This window comes from Osmia lignaria, chromosome 15 (genome assembly GCF_051020975.1).
Source record: "Osmia lignaria lignaria isolate PbOS001 chromosome 15, iyOsmLign1, whole genome shotgun sequence".
Taxonomy (NCBI): Eukaryota; Metazoa; Arthropoda; class Insecta; order Hymenoptera; family Megachilidae; genus Osmia; species Osmia lignaria.
The window spans coordinates 4,447,190-4,462,568 of NC_135046.1; the positions used below are offsets into that span (position 1 = coordinate 4,447,190).

Genomic DNA, 15,379 nt, shown 5'->3' on the forward strand with positions numbered 1-15,379 from the left:
AAAATTCATAACACTTTTTATAGTTGCGATTTGAGTTTATTTTTTTAAACTTCTTTCATATAATAATTTCATATAATAACACATGTTTAGTCGCTCAAACTAATAACGGTGGTGAAATTGATGAAATTGTTGACATTACTTTTCCAAACATAGTAGTCAATGTAGCAAGGATGCTTGCAATCATGGCGAGAGGGATCTGAAAACATCAAATAGAACGATTTTGATTTAGATCAAATGGGGGGTGTAGAGAATCGTTTGAACCTCCGTTTCGAAAGAACCTGTCAAGAGGCTACTTACCGAAATCATTTGCAATGCAGATTCGTAAACCCCGGCAATCCAGGGGATGTTCATCAACATCTCGTTCAACGGATTAAGTCGTTTCAGGAATCCATTAACATTTTCAGTAGAGAACATCTCACGTACCTGGTCTAGAGGGATGTTACCGCGAAACATCTCTGGAAGAGATGACATTAATTCCTTCACAGCTGGTAGTCCGCTCATTGTTGCAATCTGACCTAATAACTCGGACACTCTATTTGATATGCTTTTCAACGCTGAGGAAAAGAATAATGAAAATTGAGAAAATATCATTGGAGAAATAAAATAATGTGTTTAAGGAAGATGAAACTCACAGTTGGCCACTTCAGTGTATGATCCATTACCACTGTTACTTTCCTGGCTATTTTCTTCGGCACTTCGCTTACCCCTCTCATACGTACATTTGTATCCAGAAAAATCTATTAATTTAGACCCAAAATCATGTTTTAGAATTTAATTCTTAATTGCAAGAGTGATGTATGATCGAAAAGTGATCCATATGGTCAAGTAAACAAATGAAACTAGATCAAATTTGATGAAAAATTTCACAGAGTATGGTTGATCCCAATGCAGCTAATCCCAATCCATTATTCGAGGATTAAGTTATTGACCGTCATTACCTTCATCTGTTGACGATTCAACACTTTCGTCTATTGATGCATCAGGTCTGGCTAGTGTCCCAATCAACAGGCACATCAAAATCGTGAACAAAAAGATCGTGAACTTCATGTTTGATGAGATACAAGCTCGTTTCGTTCTTTTAATTGGCGAACAACTGCCGAAAAGGAGAACCTTTGAAACCTTGCGTTTAGCTGTTGCTCCACTTGTGCACTTTTTATCGTCGTACGCTCGTGCTTATATACTTATCGTTGAACTTATGCTAAAATACTGGGTCATTAATAGTAAATGCTTAACGATAGCACTAGTTGGACGAACATTAGCAATATTCAAAAACTTGTCCTTGGCTTTCGTTAGATGAATGCGTTGTCATTCCACTTTTCTACTTATTTTATGTCTTGTCACTGACGCAATCTATGTTAACATTATTACCTCTAGAAAAACAGAAAGGGACATCGTGTCGTCTATCAATTAGAGGATATAGAAAATTTTCAAATTTTCAAAAGTAGGTCTTGGTTCGATAAAGATATTATTTTAAAAAAGAAAATGAAATAATAGTTCGTTTAATAAATTTATTTTAGAAATCTTCAAAAAATCATGTGTACATGGTATTTAATAGCTCTCTAATTAGCTATTAACTCTCTATTAACTAAATCACACCCGTATATTAGAATTTGTCATAAAAAATACTGTTGATTAAGAAGTGTTGTTATTTAAGAACTGGTTGACAGCGTTTAACGTCGATACCGGTATCTGTGTAAAGGTAACAATTATATGAATCAGTATTAAAGAATGCGAGTATATAAGGAAAAAGTAATTTTCAACCAGGTTTACCTGAAATATGTCATCAAAGAAACCACTATTGTTGCCATTTTGCACTGGTACACCGTTCTGTCCTGATACAGGTCTGTTGTTGTTATAATTTGGTATTTGACGACGTGAAATCTTATGAGCATTTGCTTCCGGAGTTTCCTGACTTTCCACAGATGAATTGATAATGATTTGTTTCCTGGGTCCCCAAAATCTCTTCCTGACTACCCATTTTGGGTACACTAATTTCACTCGATGAGGGCGATGCTCTAGAAAATTAATATCGCTGTTTGTAAAGGACATAACGAGCTAAAATTGTCAATGTGGTTTCATTCTTACCAATTTGCACCACTTCGTTCACTTGGCTGGGTAAAGGAGGTACCGGAGGTGCTTCCGGTATTACACCACCCACGATTTTCACTTTTCCCACAAATGCTTGTGGAACAGGATTCACGGCAAATGTCTCGAAAATGCTGGCTGGTACTGAGGGTGGCGATTGGGTGGGTTGTACTTCTCGCAACTAACATAATCAAATTTTTTAGTAAAACAAATTGTGTCAATATTAGTTTCGATGAAAAATGTCCTTGTTTCCATAGGAATCGTTCAACTTTGAAAGTTTTCTTATACAGGTAGTAAATTCTTACCTTGTTATTTAATATTCATTCGATGAAAAAGTACTAAATAGTAACTTCTTTATTACAAAAAATAGTTGAAAATCAAAATTAAACTGTTTTTATTGTTACATCACTTTACATTCTCTTAGATACCATATAATATTTACAAAAATTAAAATTGAGTATGGAACTGGTGACCCACTTCAAATCTCATTATAAAACATTAACAAATATAGAAATTCTAACAATTTCTGCCTTTTCGTTGAGGCATACAAGATTCTTCAAATCAACCAAAGACCAGCTCATTAAAAAATAATCCTCTAGATCACTTCGAATCATTTACCTCTTTGTGCGCCGCTGGCACAACTTGTTTAGATGCCTCATTCGATCCAGAAGATTCGTCCAATGCCTACAAAATGTATCCTTGAAATTCTATCACGCTGGAATGACACATGAACAAAAAACATGGTAACCGCTATTGTATACCTGTTTTATTTTATGAGGTTTTCTTCCTGGATGCGAAATGATTTGAATATTACTTGTGCCTTTGCTTGATTTTCCTTCTGTACTTTCCGTGCTAGATGGTGCATTATTTGATTCGCTTGGCCCATTCGATCCACCGCCAACATTTCCAGTAGACACTCCAACCCCATGCCCGCCCATGGACGCACCAGCGTACAATCCTCCACCAGACGGGGTACTTCCGCTTCCGTCCAGAACTCCTCCTAATCCGGCTGCTACTTCTGATCTTCCGTTTCCGAGACCGGCCCTTGCGTACAGACCTCCTCCTGTTGAATATTTCATTATTTTTGGAAAATTCAAAGAAAAATGGTGTTTACCCTGAAAAAAAAAAATGGACTGAAGGAAAGCTGTACTAACCAGCATTTGCATTGTCACCACCGAGTATCCCACCCAAACCAGCACCCGCGTGTGCACCCCATGGAGTTCCAGCGCTGGCATGGAGACCACCTCCTGCTCTGGATCCTCCAAGAAGGCCTCCTAATCCAGCAGCTGCATGGTACCCTCCGAAATTTAATCTGATACCTCCATTGGTAAATTGAATGAACGGAAGCTGTAAAGTATTGGATCCTCAAATATCTTCTTCATCGTTTAATATTACTTTCTATTAATTTCTACATATTGAAATTATAAATAGTGAAATCGACCTCGTTCTACCAAAGAAATTTTCTCAGACAATTACGACGTTACTTAAAATTACTATCTCAGAAGGTCCCTGCTGTCTGATAATTGTTCTACACAAAATGTCAATTTCGAAAGGGTAATTAGGAGTATTCTGTTACCGAATCCATGGATGAACGATGTCAATTACGTGGAGCGTATCTACTAATTGGTTAACATGCGACATGAAAAATGCGCAATTTGTTCATAAGTAATATTTACGAACGTTTAGGCAAATTTGTCAGCATTAGATAACTTTTTTTCGCGTGATGTGTGGTCCTTCGCGAAAAATGGGGTATCCGTGACCTTACTTTTCGATTCGTATCTACTAATTTTAATAGTTGCCCAGTGAGTACATAACCATCGGGTAATACGAATTCCTTGGACAAACGCTTCCGCGATCCTTTCTCTTGGCTTGGTTGCGTTTGTAGATTACCTAACCATTTTTCACCATTGGTGCTCTTTTCTTTCCTGTAGGGACCTTTCGGTATTCATTTGCAGTTCCAATTACCAAAATTTGGTAATTATTTTAGTGATAACACTGTTTGTTCTTTATTTTCTTCATTACTTAATTACTATATTATTAACTTAAGTAGCATCCATATTATACGTTGGATAATTTAGAAATTCCACTATCTATGTAAATAGACGGTAGTTCGCATTTCTATCTTCTTCCCGTAGATTTAACACCCACAATACATTCAAAAAAGGGTAGAAAACCTTTTTCACCCTTAATCGATTAATCTTTAAATACTATTTATTGCCCATCGGTTAACTTTCACTGTAATGGAAAATTACAGGTGATCACGTAGCCAAAAATCCAAATATAGCTATTACGCAGATTGACCATCGACCCGATCAGTCACGAGAGACAATCAATAAATCAGGATTATTCTCCACGATCTGTCAAAAACAATCAAGAAAATAATGAAAACAAAGGAACTCACCCCAGATGAATCCTGGCTATTGTCGCCAGTATGCGGCATTCCGCAGACAATAGAGAACAAACAAACAAGGAGAACAACAACTACTTTGCGGCACAGCATCTTTCGATCAACTGACTCGCACCTCGAGCCGCCCCACGGTTTACTACTGATTTCTAAAAAGACCTCGAAGGCATCTCTCTGGCTCACCCAACGGGAAGGGATAAAAGTCTGACGTAGCCTTTGAGAAGAAAAAGAATAAGAAGTTGCCCAGCCAGTCGTTGTTGCTTCGTGACTGACTGAAAACTTATCGTTGAATCGCACGACGATTGTGTACCGAATGTACTGTGATTGCGGGGGTCAAGGATGTTCTGCATCGTTGATTCGCTTGCACATTATACATGAAACAGTCGTTTCTACGACTACGGACGATCGAACACATGTTGCCGACTATCAACCAGCTGGTTCCAAAAAAATTACAAAAGGTCATAACAAAAAAAAATAGATGTAGATTTCAGCGGATTATTTCCACATCAGACGCGGAAAAAGCATGCACAGGACGGAAATTACCATAATCTGATAATATTGTTTAAAGCTACTTGAAACACGTCTTATTGGGGATTATTAATGATGTTGTTTGCGCGAATTTCAGGAACATCCACGCAATATCCGGTAATCAAATCGTGAAAAAAGTGCGTAGAAAAGAATCTTTTTTGCAGAGATGACATTGATGACGTTAGCGGAAGCGAGATCGAGGCGATGGTCAAGGAAAACCGACTAATTAGATGCAAATGTACTATATGAAAGCTGATCTTATTTCTGTCTTGTTTTCAGTGTTGAACTTGGGTAAATGGTACTTTGCAGTTATCTAACTACTTTGTGCAAGTTATCTAGCGATTTAAGTATACTTCACAGTTTCTTATCACTTGGAATATTATTCTTTAGATATTAGTGAGTTTTTCATAGCTCATTAGTATTCATGATTATATTAAGGAATTAATAACGGTACCGGATCCAATGTGGTTTTTTAGCCAAGTCATTCTGATTGGCAAATAAACTGTTAAAAATACCGTTAATTCAAGAACCTTTCATTATTTGCGTTTCATTAATTCAAATTGAAGTTTCTCAGGAATATTATTAGAGTTAAGTTCATCGCACCTGCTAAAATAAAGCGTAACTATAAAATTATTTCTGATCTGCTGAAGAAAGGAATCTTTGAAGTATCGTAAAATAATTTTCCTTCTAAGCTTGGTAGTCGATTGTATCGTTCAGGTGAATCATTCAACCTTGTGAACATTGTATTTTTCATACGTCTGCTAGGGTATTATAATAAATGCGGAATAATTTAATACCACGGAACAAATTAATTGCCATTTAAGCTGTAATCGAATGCATTTGTGACGTCTTTGGTATGCAAAAACGAAGTCGATACGTTGATTATACTATTAAACGTGAAATCAAAGTATCATTTAGCTTCTTGTCTGGAAGATTACAGTGACAAAACAAATAGTGAAGTGATCAATTCTTTATTTGAATTCAAAATAAAATTTAAAAAATTTAATATTTCTAATGGAAATCTGTGCACAATAGATTCGTTCGCACAATGAATCCTTGAGATAGGATTTAACTAGTTTCACACAAAGGAATAGGAAGTTTATTTCAATTCAAAGCGTTACACGAGTACACATGCTGTGTCTTTTCGACAATGATGTTACGTTCGAATAATATGAATATTTTTCGCATCGTTAACATGCATACCAATTCACGAATTTTTTCGTGACTCCCTTACAAACCTGTCTTCGTGAATCGTGAACAGAAAATGCGCGAAAATCTCACGAGTAGAGTATGAATGTTTATTTTCACGATATAAATAAAAATTGCAAAAGCACAAATGTCACAGCAAAAGAAAGTGTTGTCTTATTGTAATTTCTGGGAAGGTGTTTAAAAGTATGATTGTTCCTTCTGCATATTCCAGTCTCCTGGATGGATAATTTATGCTACTTGGATATCTCATTAACACTATGAATAAAGCTGAATTAAAAGAAAAAAAATTGTTTAGTAGAAATGCCACAATTATTTAAAATGCAATCGTATTAATAATATAATTTTAATGCCATTTCATTGCAATATTCAAGGTGTTAATTTAATTTCATGATAAAAGTATAGACATCTCATTCTTCATAGTTCTTATTAGTGGTATCGTTATAGATTCGTTAACTAAGCAATACACTTTCGTCATTTGTTACCTGCATAAACAGTGACGATATGATTCATCCACTTAGGCTTATCGATATTACGATGACTCTTTCAAACTATTCGTAGAATACTTATATAATTCTATACTTAATACTGTTTCCACTTTTTCTGTGTGAACACAAAAACCGACGTACGTCATCGACTCTTTAATTTTACCCTATAAACACGTGTATATTGATAAAAATTTACGATGCAAGTTGTATTCAGTGCAAATTCTTATGCGTGTTAAGTTTCCTCCTCTTCAAGATCTGAACGATATTCTGTTGCTCTTGGGCGCAATTTTGTTCTCTAATGGTGGATCTTCAAATCTATCTCTTACATTTGTAATTTTGTGCTGAATCTTCGAATTATCATAAAAGTATGGATTTGATATGTCGTCTTTAGGAGCGATTTTGTTCTGGATAGTAATCTCTGTGTTCGATGGTCGGGAACCATGGTAAGATCCAAATCCAGCGGTAATCCCATGCCACGAATAGTTTGAATCCTCTTCTACATTCTCGTGGACTTCGTAGGTGTTTTGGTTGTTACCTGAGGTCTCTCCGTGACTTCCATGGGAACCTACGACAAACTTACTGTCACCCACGTACTTACATACGACCAAGTGCAATATTTACCATGACCACCATGACCACCATGACCACCATGACCACCATGACCGCCATGACCGCCATTCCCACCATGACCACCAAAAACACCTTGAATGCTACCTAAAATGCCATGATTACCAACCAGGAAAGTTAAGCTGTTCAAACCAAATGGATCTTTGTCCTTTATCTTGATAGTCTTCTTTGCTTCTTGTTGTTTTATACGTTCTAGCTGCAATTGTTCTCTCTGCAACCTTTGTCGTTCCCTTTGAGCCTGTATTCTGTCTCTTCTTACTTGTCGTATTTGTTGTTGTAAATCTTCAGAATTTGGACGTCTCTGTCCTGACGTTGTTTTCACCAAATTGCCAACAGCTTCGAGGGTTGAAACAGGAATCTAGGAAAATGAGGATTTTAAAAAGAATGTCGAAATATATGACGTATAGGAGAAAAAATGTGCATTAGTCATTGTTTAACATATTTTACATAAGTTATATAGTTTAAGATATTATTCATAGAAATGTAAAAGCACTCATAGTAATATACGTTAAATACAGAAACGTGAACATAATTTGAAATATTTTACAAATTGTGTACCTGTAAAATGCTATCAATTGCTTGAGAATTTTGTGGACTGAAGGATTGAGCAGCTGCAGCGGTCTGTTTAATCGCCGTGATTGGGATCTAAAATATTCATAATTGGATTTTAATTGTAACATCAAGAAAAGATAACAGTGATTAAATTAACTTACATTAAAAATGCTATCTATCACCTGGCCACCTTGTCCAGGGAAGGTTTGACGTTTCATCCTGTGAAGCGTCACCTGTAATTAAAAACATACAATTTCTAACAGGTGTGAACTGTTCTTGATCTTTTATTCATAATAGGAGGAAGAGGTGATAAATGTGTCCTACATAACGAAATCATGATTATAAATTCGTAGATGCGGGTCAAAACTTTGGCGATGATCGAAGGTAATTTTAAACAGTTCGTATACCCACGCTGTTTGCCAACTTTCTCTTTTCTACATATAAAGAGCGTCAAATGATTTTCTGTATGCTCTCTATTGATCGAAAGGTCATCGTGTCTTCTGAATAGACGTCATCGAAATGAATTTAGAAGGGTCATAATAGAGTAAAACATTAAATTTTTGAAAGCTTTTAATTACTACCTAATTTTCGTTTACTACCTCAATTTGATATTTAGATTTATGATACCTTGAGAAGAATTTAGAAGAATACATTTAAAATTAAAATTAAAATTAAAATTAAAATAGGGATCACAAATAAAACTTACCCCATCTGATGCTGCGATGCAAACGAAAGCAGCAAGCACAATGCACTTTCTTCCAAACATTCTTGTATAACAATTACAAGTTCTCTGTACGCTTTGTTTGCAGAGAACCTCTTGATCGAGAAACTGCAAGGTGGATCGACGATCCTCCGATCTATAAGGGTGACTGCAAGATCCCACGCCAACGATCGACCAATCACAAGCCCAGAATCTTGTCGATCTTCACGTAGTATTTTTCGATCACCGATCCTTTCTATTTCACGTAATCTTCGTACACACTGCCAGTCCCTCCTGTACCCTCTTTCACCAAGCAATCATGTTACGTGGGTGAAATCGGTAATATAAAATATTTAAAAAATATCCATGTCAATAGAAATAACGAAAGTATTAGACAATACTAAATTTAGAATGGACTCTAATTATTAATATTAAAAGTTACAACAGGCAGGACAAGAATAACTGATTTAGTACTCACCAGAAGAAAATAAGCGTTCGATAGACACAAGTAATAAAAAACACACTGTTCTCTACAAAAAGTTCTTCGCTCTTCGTTTGTACAAATATCCTGAAGAATCTACTTCGGTGATCCACATATAAGGGCGAATCCAGAGACCCACATCACACGTCGACCAATCGGGACAAACCAAAGGTGCTTTCTACTCACCGCAATCAGGCTTCTCGAATTCGCGTCTGATCCCTGCTGTCCTCTTTCACTGATCGCCCGTACGGCAGCAGCGTGGGTCGCTTTATTACATAAATATACGGACGATGATCTTTGGAAGTGACGTAACACGAGCCGAATCGAACACCTTTAATTTTTTTGCTGTTTTGAAATAGATACTCGAGCGTCCTTGAGCTCGATCTACTAATTTCTATCAAATTCGTGAAACCAATTCGAGTCACACTTAAGTTTCGAATATATAATTTAATTCGAACCATAAAAAAGAAACAAAAATAGAATGATCTATTATAGACAATTAGGCTTATGTTTGTAAACAGTCTTTGGCTACACGCTAATGGAATGTACATTGAATAATTTCTACGAATCGATGGGTCCTCTGGTGTGTCTTTTTACATTGCTTCAGTAGGCGTTTGGATTGTCTTGAAGATACATCCCGACTTGGTTGTTCAGATTCTTTTGAAACTCTTTCACGTTCAGCTCTGATTGCTGAAAAATGAAAAAATCGAAACAGTAATCGGGTTACTTAACACTTTTGAAGATTACAATGTCGTCTTACGTTTAATGCATCTTTCCATTCGATGTTGAACAATCTAACAAGACCCAGAACGTTTCTTCTAATTAGTTTCTGCAGTCCGTTTCTGGTTAAAACAAAGTTTGCTTGGGTGGTAGTCTCCGGCGAGGTCGTCGACGTTTCCGTTGCATTGCTAGTCGCGTTTCCGGTTATGTTAGCTGAGCCAACAGCCGTCAAAGCACTTGTCATCGAAGCTTGTGTAACCGAGTCTGGTGCAATATTGTTGTTGATGATGTCGCTGATCTGTTTGATCGCTGATCTCGTGTCATTGATGGTCTACAATGAATTGGAGATATATAGTTCTTTTGAATTTGAATTAAATTTTGATTTTGGTTATCTTACTTCGAACGTGACCCTAGCTAAAGTCCAAAAGAAACCTGGCTTATGCTTTCGAACCTCCCTGACAACCCTCTTCGATTCTTCAGGAATGATTTTGTCTTCGATCCCATTCGTATCGAGATCTTTCTCACTCGAATCTTCGGACAATAATTTATCAAGTAGTTTCAATTTCTCCATAATCTCTTTTTCTTTCAAACTGCTCTCTGTATCCTCTTCTTCAAAATTCACCTCCTTCGATTCCTCTTGTTTTTGATTATTTGGTACAAAATCATGGTAATTGTAATATCGCTTTTGTTGTAGGTACTTCGTTTCAGGTACTCTTTCAGGATAGTTTGCTAAGCCTGGAAGGCTTTGATATTGACTTAATTCTAAGGTAGGTGGTCTTCGCTCGTACTGTGTTACGTGCGATGGAGATCCATGAGTAATTGGAGATTCATATCGCTGAGGAACTACTTGCACGTGATGCATCGGATGCAATTGATGATCCACCGGGTTGTAGGTTGCATAATTCATCCAGTATGGCGGCTGGGGGTCACTGTAAAGAGGGTGGACGTAGCACAACAGCGATACGCCGGTCAGGAACAAATTAATCGACGACACCTGCATCTGTAATCAAATGCTCCGAATTAATCATAAAATTTTGATATTATTTATTGCCATTATTAAACTTTCGCATAAAATTTTAATAGTACAATATGAGAATTATGAATTATGAAGAATTATGAAGAGAATTATGAATTATGAAAAATATGATCATTTAATTTTTTAATTTACTATTTTGTCTTATTAGTAATTCTATAAAAATACTTGCTGCGGGTAGAATTGGCCGGGTAAGAATAGCTGCAGAAACTCGATCCACTAGCTCGACCATAATGAAGGAAGGAAATCGACGAACTAATAGAATCACGGTTAGCAGAAGGCGTTGGCCATTTTCTCGTGAAATAAGCAGTTAAACACACACGGTGTTCGCGTCATTCTCATCACGTAACCCACTCGAGTCCTCCGCCAGGAAAATCGGAAAAGAACGCGATTAAAAGCGATTCGTATTCGACCCGCGACTAAATTCGATTTAAAACATACCTCTGTCGATTAGCCAATCATCGACTCGCGGAAAATTCTACATCCACACAAACCTAAATCACATGTGTGCATAATAGTAACGCGTGAAACAGAAATTTCCGAAACACTGTTCAATCGTACACCATCGTCGCGCTTTCACTGCTTCCACTTTCCAGTACTCGGGAAAAATGATCGATTAAACCGATTCGCGTACGTACGTTCGAGTTACACTGTAGTCGATCAAACTGGCGATTCGATTAAACGTGAGCGAGACATCGAGCCAGATGGATGGCGACTGTCCAGTACCGATCGAAATTCAGTCTGTGGAGGGTCCCTGGCCCAGTGGTTGGTCTCCTGCTCCATTTTCATCGGTACATACGTGACCTCGATGAAACGCGTGCAACGAATTCACTATCGACGATATTTCGGGACTTTCGAAACAATCGGCCGACGATTTTCGTCATCGTTTCGCTGTAAATGGGACTGTAATATCGTAGTGAGAAATGTTTCTTTTCGTGGTTCGAAGTTTTAACGGATTCGGTGCTACAGTGGAAACTTTGTTACACGGCGATTTATTTTTTATTGGTTACAGATGTAACCTACTATTACACTGTGAACCAGCAAACGTTGCATTCGACTGAATTCGAACACGAGGCCATCCACTTTTTCACTATTCCATAAACGATCGTTTTTTCTTTAACTGACACTTAGCTCGATTCGTCCATTCGTTTCTACCCTCTACGATAATATCGATCGAATGATTAGGCACTGCTGAAATGAATTATGTAATCGATGGCCATCGCGTAATCGAAGTGAAATCAAAGCGGCTGGTTGAGTCGAAAAATTAATATGTGTGGTAATAACTGTGGGATTGTTTCGGATAACGTTTATAAAATAACACAGATGCACTGATAATTTGTAATAAAATGACTCACAAGTTAACATGTCCATTTTCCTTCACCGGCTTACGGTGACGGCTTGTGTAAACCCCTGGACCAACAACTGCAACTTTCTACGGAAGTTCCGTGAATCGGGCTGGAATTTTTGTTGATTACGTGATCGTGTGAAAGGAATCAATGAAACGATTCATGGAAATCCCTCTATACAACTTCAATTATGAACTTGTACATATTCGCACACACGATTAATTTTTAAACGATGACACGCAAACGATTAAGGAAATTTATTGAAAAGATCGTGTGGTAAACTTGCGGTTCGGTAGACGCTTAACGTTTGAAACAGACCCACGTGGTTCATATGGTCGCTTGAAACATCTTTCACTTTCACTGTCTACAATCACGCGACCACGTGTTTCCTCGAACGTAAATCGATCAATTTCATCCTTTCATCTTCTAGATTACTTCATTTCAATTGCACATCATCCTTGCCAGCAGAGATTAACGCGAGTGCAATTTTCTTGCAATCTTCCTGATGTGTTAAGTTCCCGCGTATTTTATAAATTGCAACGTCCAATGATTTACAGAAGATAGTATGTGATAATATGTATTATTAAAATTTTCTTTTTCTCTTGAAAAGACAAGTGTACAGTCATTTAAGCACGTACACACGAGTATGTGTAGGTGTTACGCAACTACTTGTTGTGTGACAGTGATTCTCATTGCGTGAGAAATCGTCAAAAATTGGGAACTAGTTAACCTTGGAATTAGAAAATAATCGACCTCGGCCGGTGGCGAACTTTTTTTTCTAGTTATCACAGTCATTAGTATCAATTATTCCGATATAAATCGCTTCAACGCCTATGCTGGCACCATCATTCACTCTTTATTACCATAAAACCTCAGTTATTCTTTATTCAATGAGAAGGGTATAAATATCCCGGCGAAGTAAATGAGCTTTCAACAGAGCTGGAAACAAGATCGATGAATCACGAAGAATAAAATGCGATCGTACATCAAAGACTCATTTGCAATTATAAAGAATTTGAAGTACACTCCACATTCGTTAGAATAAATTTCAAATTTCAAAACAAATGAAAGTCACTGGTGGACGAAAAAGCGTCTGAATTCTTCAAATTTAATCTTTGAGTATATTGACCTCGGAAGAACAAGATTTATAAAAATTCAGATGAGTGCCTGTCTGTATCTATTGTGGCCATCAATGTGTCAACACGATTTATTTGGAAAATATGAAAAAATGGTATATTTCATTATTAGTGAGCATCATTCTTTAGTTACTAAATAACAGCGACCGTTCATTTCTCATACGAATGGTGTAAACGATTAGATTTCACTATCGTTATTTACATTCCATTTTCTCCATTTACAAACACCTATTAGCATAGTTTTCCAATTCTTTCGTTAGTACAATTTCCATGAAAAACCTGTTCATCGTAAACAAGCGATACTCGCGATAAAATCAGTAAATTTATCGAGTATACGATATCGTATAAACGGTACCGTTTTCTTTCAATGACAACTGTTTCACTTTCTACTCACATTTATTTGCTCTGCACACACAATTGTTGCTCAATCCTCGCCGTCTTTGTTCCGCTAATTCTTATGCAATTCCTTGTTATCTTCTCGCGTGCAGTTGATTCCTCCACCTATAATAAACAATTTATGAAAATCTTCAATCCCGAATTACAAAATTCACTGTTGCACCGAATGTCTCTTGCAACGTCTCGAAAGGACTATGAGACAGGAACTGAAGAATTAGATCGACACGAATGCAAAAAACAACAAGAAAGAAAAATAATCACGTCCGAGAAAAACGGTAGTTCCGTTTCTCTGGCGATCAATTGCATCGATCTTGCTTCGCGTTTCGTGATCTCTGCAAATATATATATTTCTAGAAAAATTTGACTATTATATCAAGTTTCACCGGTGCGACATTTCGGCAGTGGGTTGTATAATAGAGCGTAGTCGAATCGGTTTTTACGTAACAGCTCCGTAATGAGTTATGAAATGGCTATTGAGAATACTTCGACCTCAGAAGAAATCTAGGAATTCGGGGATTTAGTGAGAAAAGAAAAAGTACCGAAAGGAATGGAAAATGTTGGTCATTTTCATTTACAAAGTATACAGAAAAGATTATAAAAAAAGAAGTAGTCCATGATGGAGCAGTACCATTCAAGGGTTAAAATTTCAAAGTACCTGTACAAAATAAAAAAAGTAGAAAAAGCTCATAAACAGCCTGATAACGTTTTAAACATTAACTTATTCGCCAACTTACCTCGATAATAAATTGAAAGTTGGAGACGTCGTTTGTTTGACGAACACTTTTCTCAGCTTCCGGATGTGCCAGAGATCCTCTTAACGACAGCGGCGCGTAAGAACAAGTGCATCTTGCTGGACGGCGAAGCCGACACTAACGAGATGAGACTTTCCGCCTCCCGATGTCTAGAATCAGTCACGAAGGTCGTTTACGTTTTTACGAAAGATCTGGCCACGTCCAAGGAAAGAATTTACGAAATTCCACCAACGGACCCTCGTTCCCTCACCGCCATTCTTCGGATGGTTGAATCACTCGGTGGACGAAACTTCCATGCAGGATACGCGGTTCGCTGAATAAAATGTACATCCTTATTGCGCGGAAAATTGGGTGACCTCGAGCAAATCTGGTTTATGTAAAGATGTAGCCTTCGAGTTGGTAAACAGGATGCAGAGAAATATGAAATGAAATAATTTCCAAAAAGTGGAGGAACGTGATTTATTGATTTATGGATTTTTGGAGATTGAGTATTAACCCTTTAGATAATTTATTTTCTTCAATTCTTCTTCTCTACTATTAACTAGCTTACAAAGGTGAAAATAGGTGAAGTAGCGCCTGATAGATTGCTAACTCTTTAGCTTCCATGAATAGTCAGTGTGCAATTATACAGGCGATTTTCCCAACGATCCTTTAGAAAATTGCTAATGATAAGTCATAGAAATGATAATTGATCCTGGTGTAGTCAGAGGTTTGTAATGGTTACAAAGGCAAACACTTTGAACCGTAGCCACAAAAAGCATAGAAACTGGAACGTGTCTTACATGATAATTATTTATCATTCGTCCAGCTCATTGATGCCGCTGAATGTTTAGAATCAGGTCAAGTGTTGCATCTTTCTATATAACCTTCACTTGCGCGTGTACTTATTTTGAATAATGCAGATTTAAAGTTAATTATAAGACAG

At 37.1% G+C, this 15,379-nt stretch overlaps 4 protein-coding genes across 4 annotated transcripts; all 4 read right to left on the bottom strand.

The window, feature by feature from the left end:
* Positions 1-5: 5 nt before the first annotated feature.
* Positions 6-1,161, bottom strand: LOC117600283 (uncharacterized). The gene is made up of 4 exons (XM_034315478.2): positions 939-1,161; positions 633-737; positions 298-554; positions 6-196 (listed from the first exon to the last, which is right to left on the bottom strand). Exons 1-4 carry the CDS (start codon positions 1,045-1,047, stop codon positions 95-97), a joined length of 573 nt encoding a protein of 190 aa, XP_034171369.1. The 5' UTR covers positions 1,048-1,161; the 3' UTR covers positions 6-94.
* Positions 1,162-1,505: 344 nt separating this feature from the next.
* On the bottom strand, positions 1,506-4,754 carry LOC117600277 (uncharacterized). The gene is made up of 7 exons (XM_034315467.2): positions 4,487-4,754; positions 3,240-3,432; positions 2,847-3,148; positions 2,704-2,769; positions 2,086-2,266; positions 1,771-2,015; positions 1,506-1,689 (listed from the first exon to the last, which is right to left on the bottom strand). Exons 1-7 carry the CDS (start codon positions 4,583-4,585, stop codon positions 1,633-1,635), a joined length of 1,143 nt encoding a protein of 380 aa, XP_034171358.2. The 5' UTR covers positions 4,586-4,754; the 3' UTR covers positions 1,506-1,632.
* A 1,279-nt stretch (positions 4,755-6,033) lies between these two features.
* Positions 6,034-8,704, bottom strand: LOC117600279 (uncharacterized). The gene is made up of 5 exons (XM_034315472.2): positions 8,597-8,704; positions 8,052-8,123; positions 7,897-7,983; positions 7,333-7,696; positions 6,034-7,276 (listed from the first exon to the last, which is right to left on the bottom strand). Exons 1-5 carry the CDS (start codon positions 8,654-8,656, stop codon positions 6,960-6,962), a joined length of 900 nt encoding a protein of 299 aa, XP_034171363.1. The 5' UTR covers positions 8,657-8,704; the 3' UTR covers positions 6,034-6,959.
* A 916-nt stretch (positions 8,705-9,620) lies between these two features.
* Positions 9,621-14,570, bottom strand: LOC117600278 (uncharacterized). Its single transcript, XM_034315470.2, has 5 exons — positions 14,437-14,570; positions 13,701-13,807; positions 10,189-10,791; positions 9,832-10,122; positions 9,621-9,761 (listed from the first exon to the last, which is right to left on the bottom strand). Exons 3-5 carry the CDS (start codon positions 10,789-10,791, stop codon positions 9,675-9,677), a joined length of 981 nt encoding a protein of 326 aa, XP_034171361.1. The 5' UTR covers positions 13,701-13,807; positions 14,437-14,570; the 3' UTR covers positions 9,621-9,674.
* Positions 14,571-15,379: the final 809 nt, after the last annotated feature.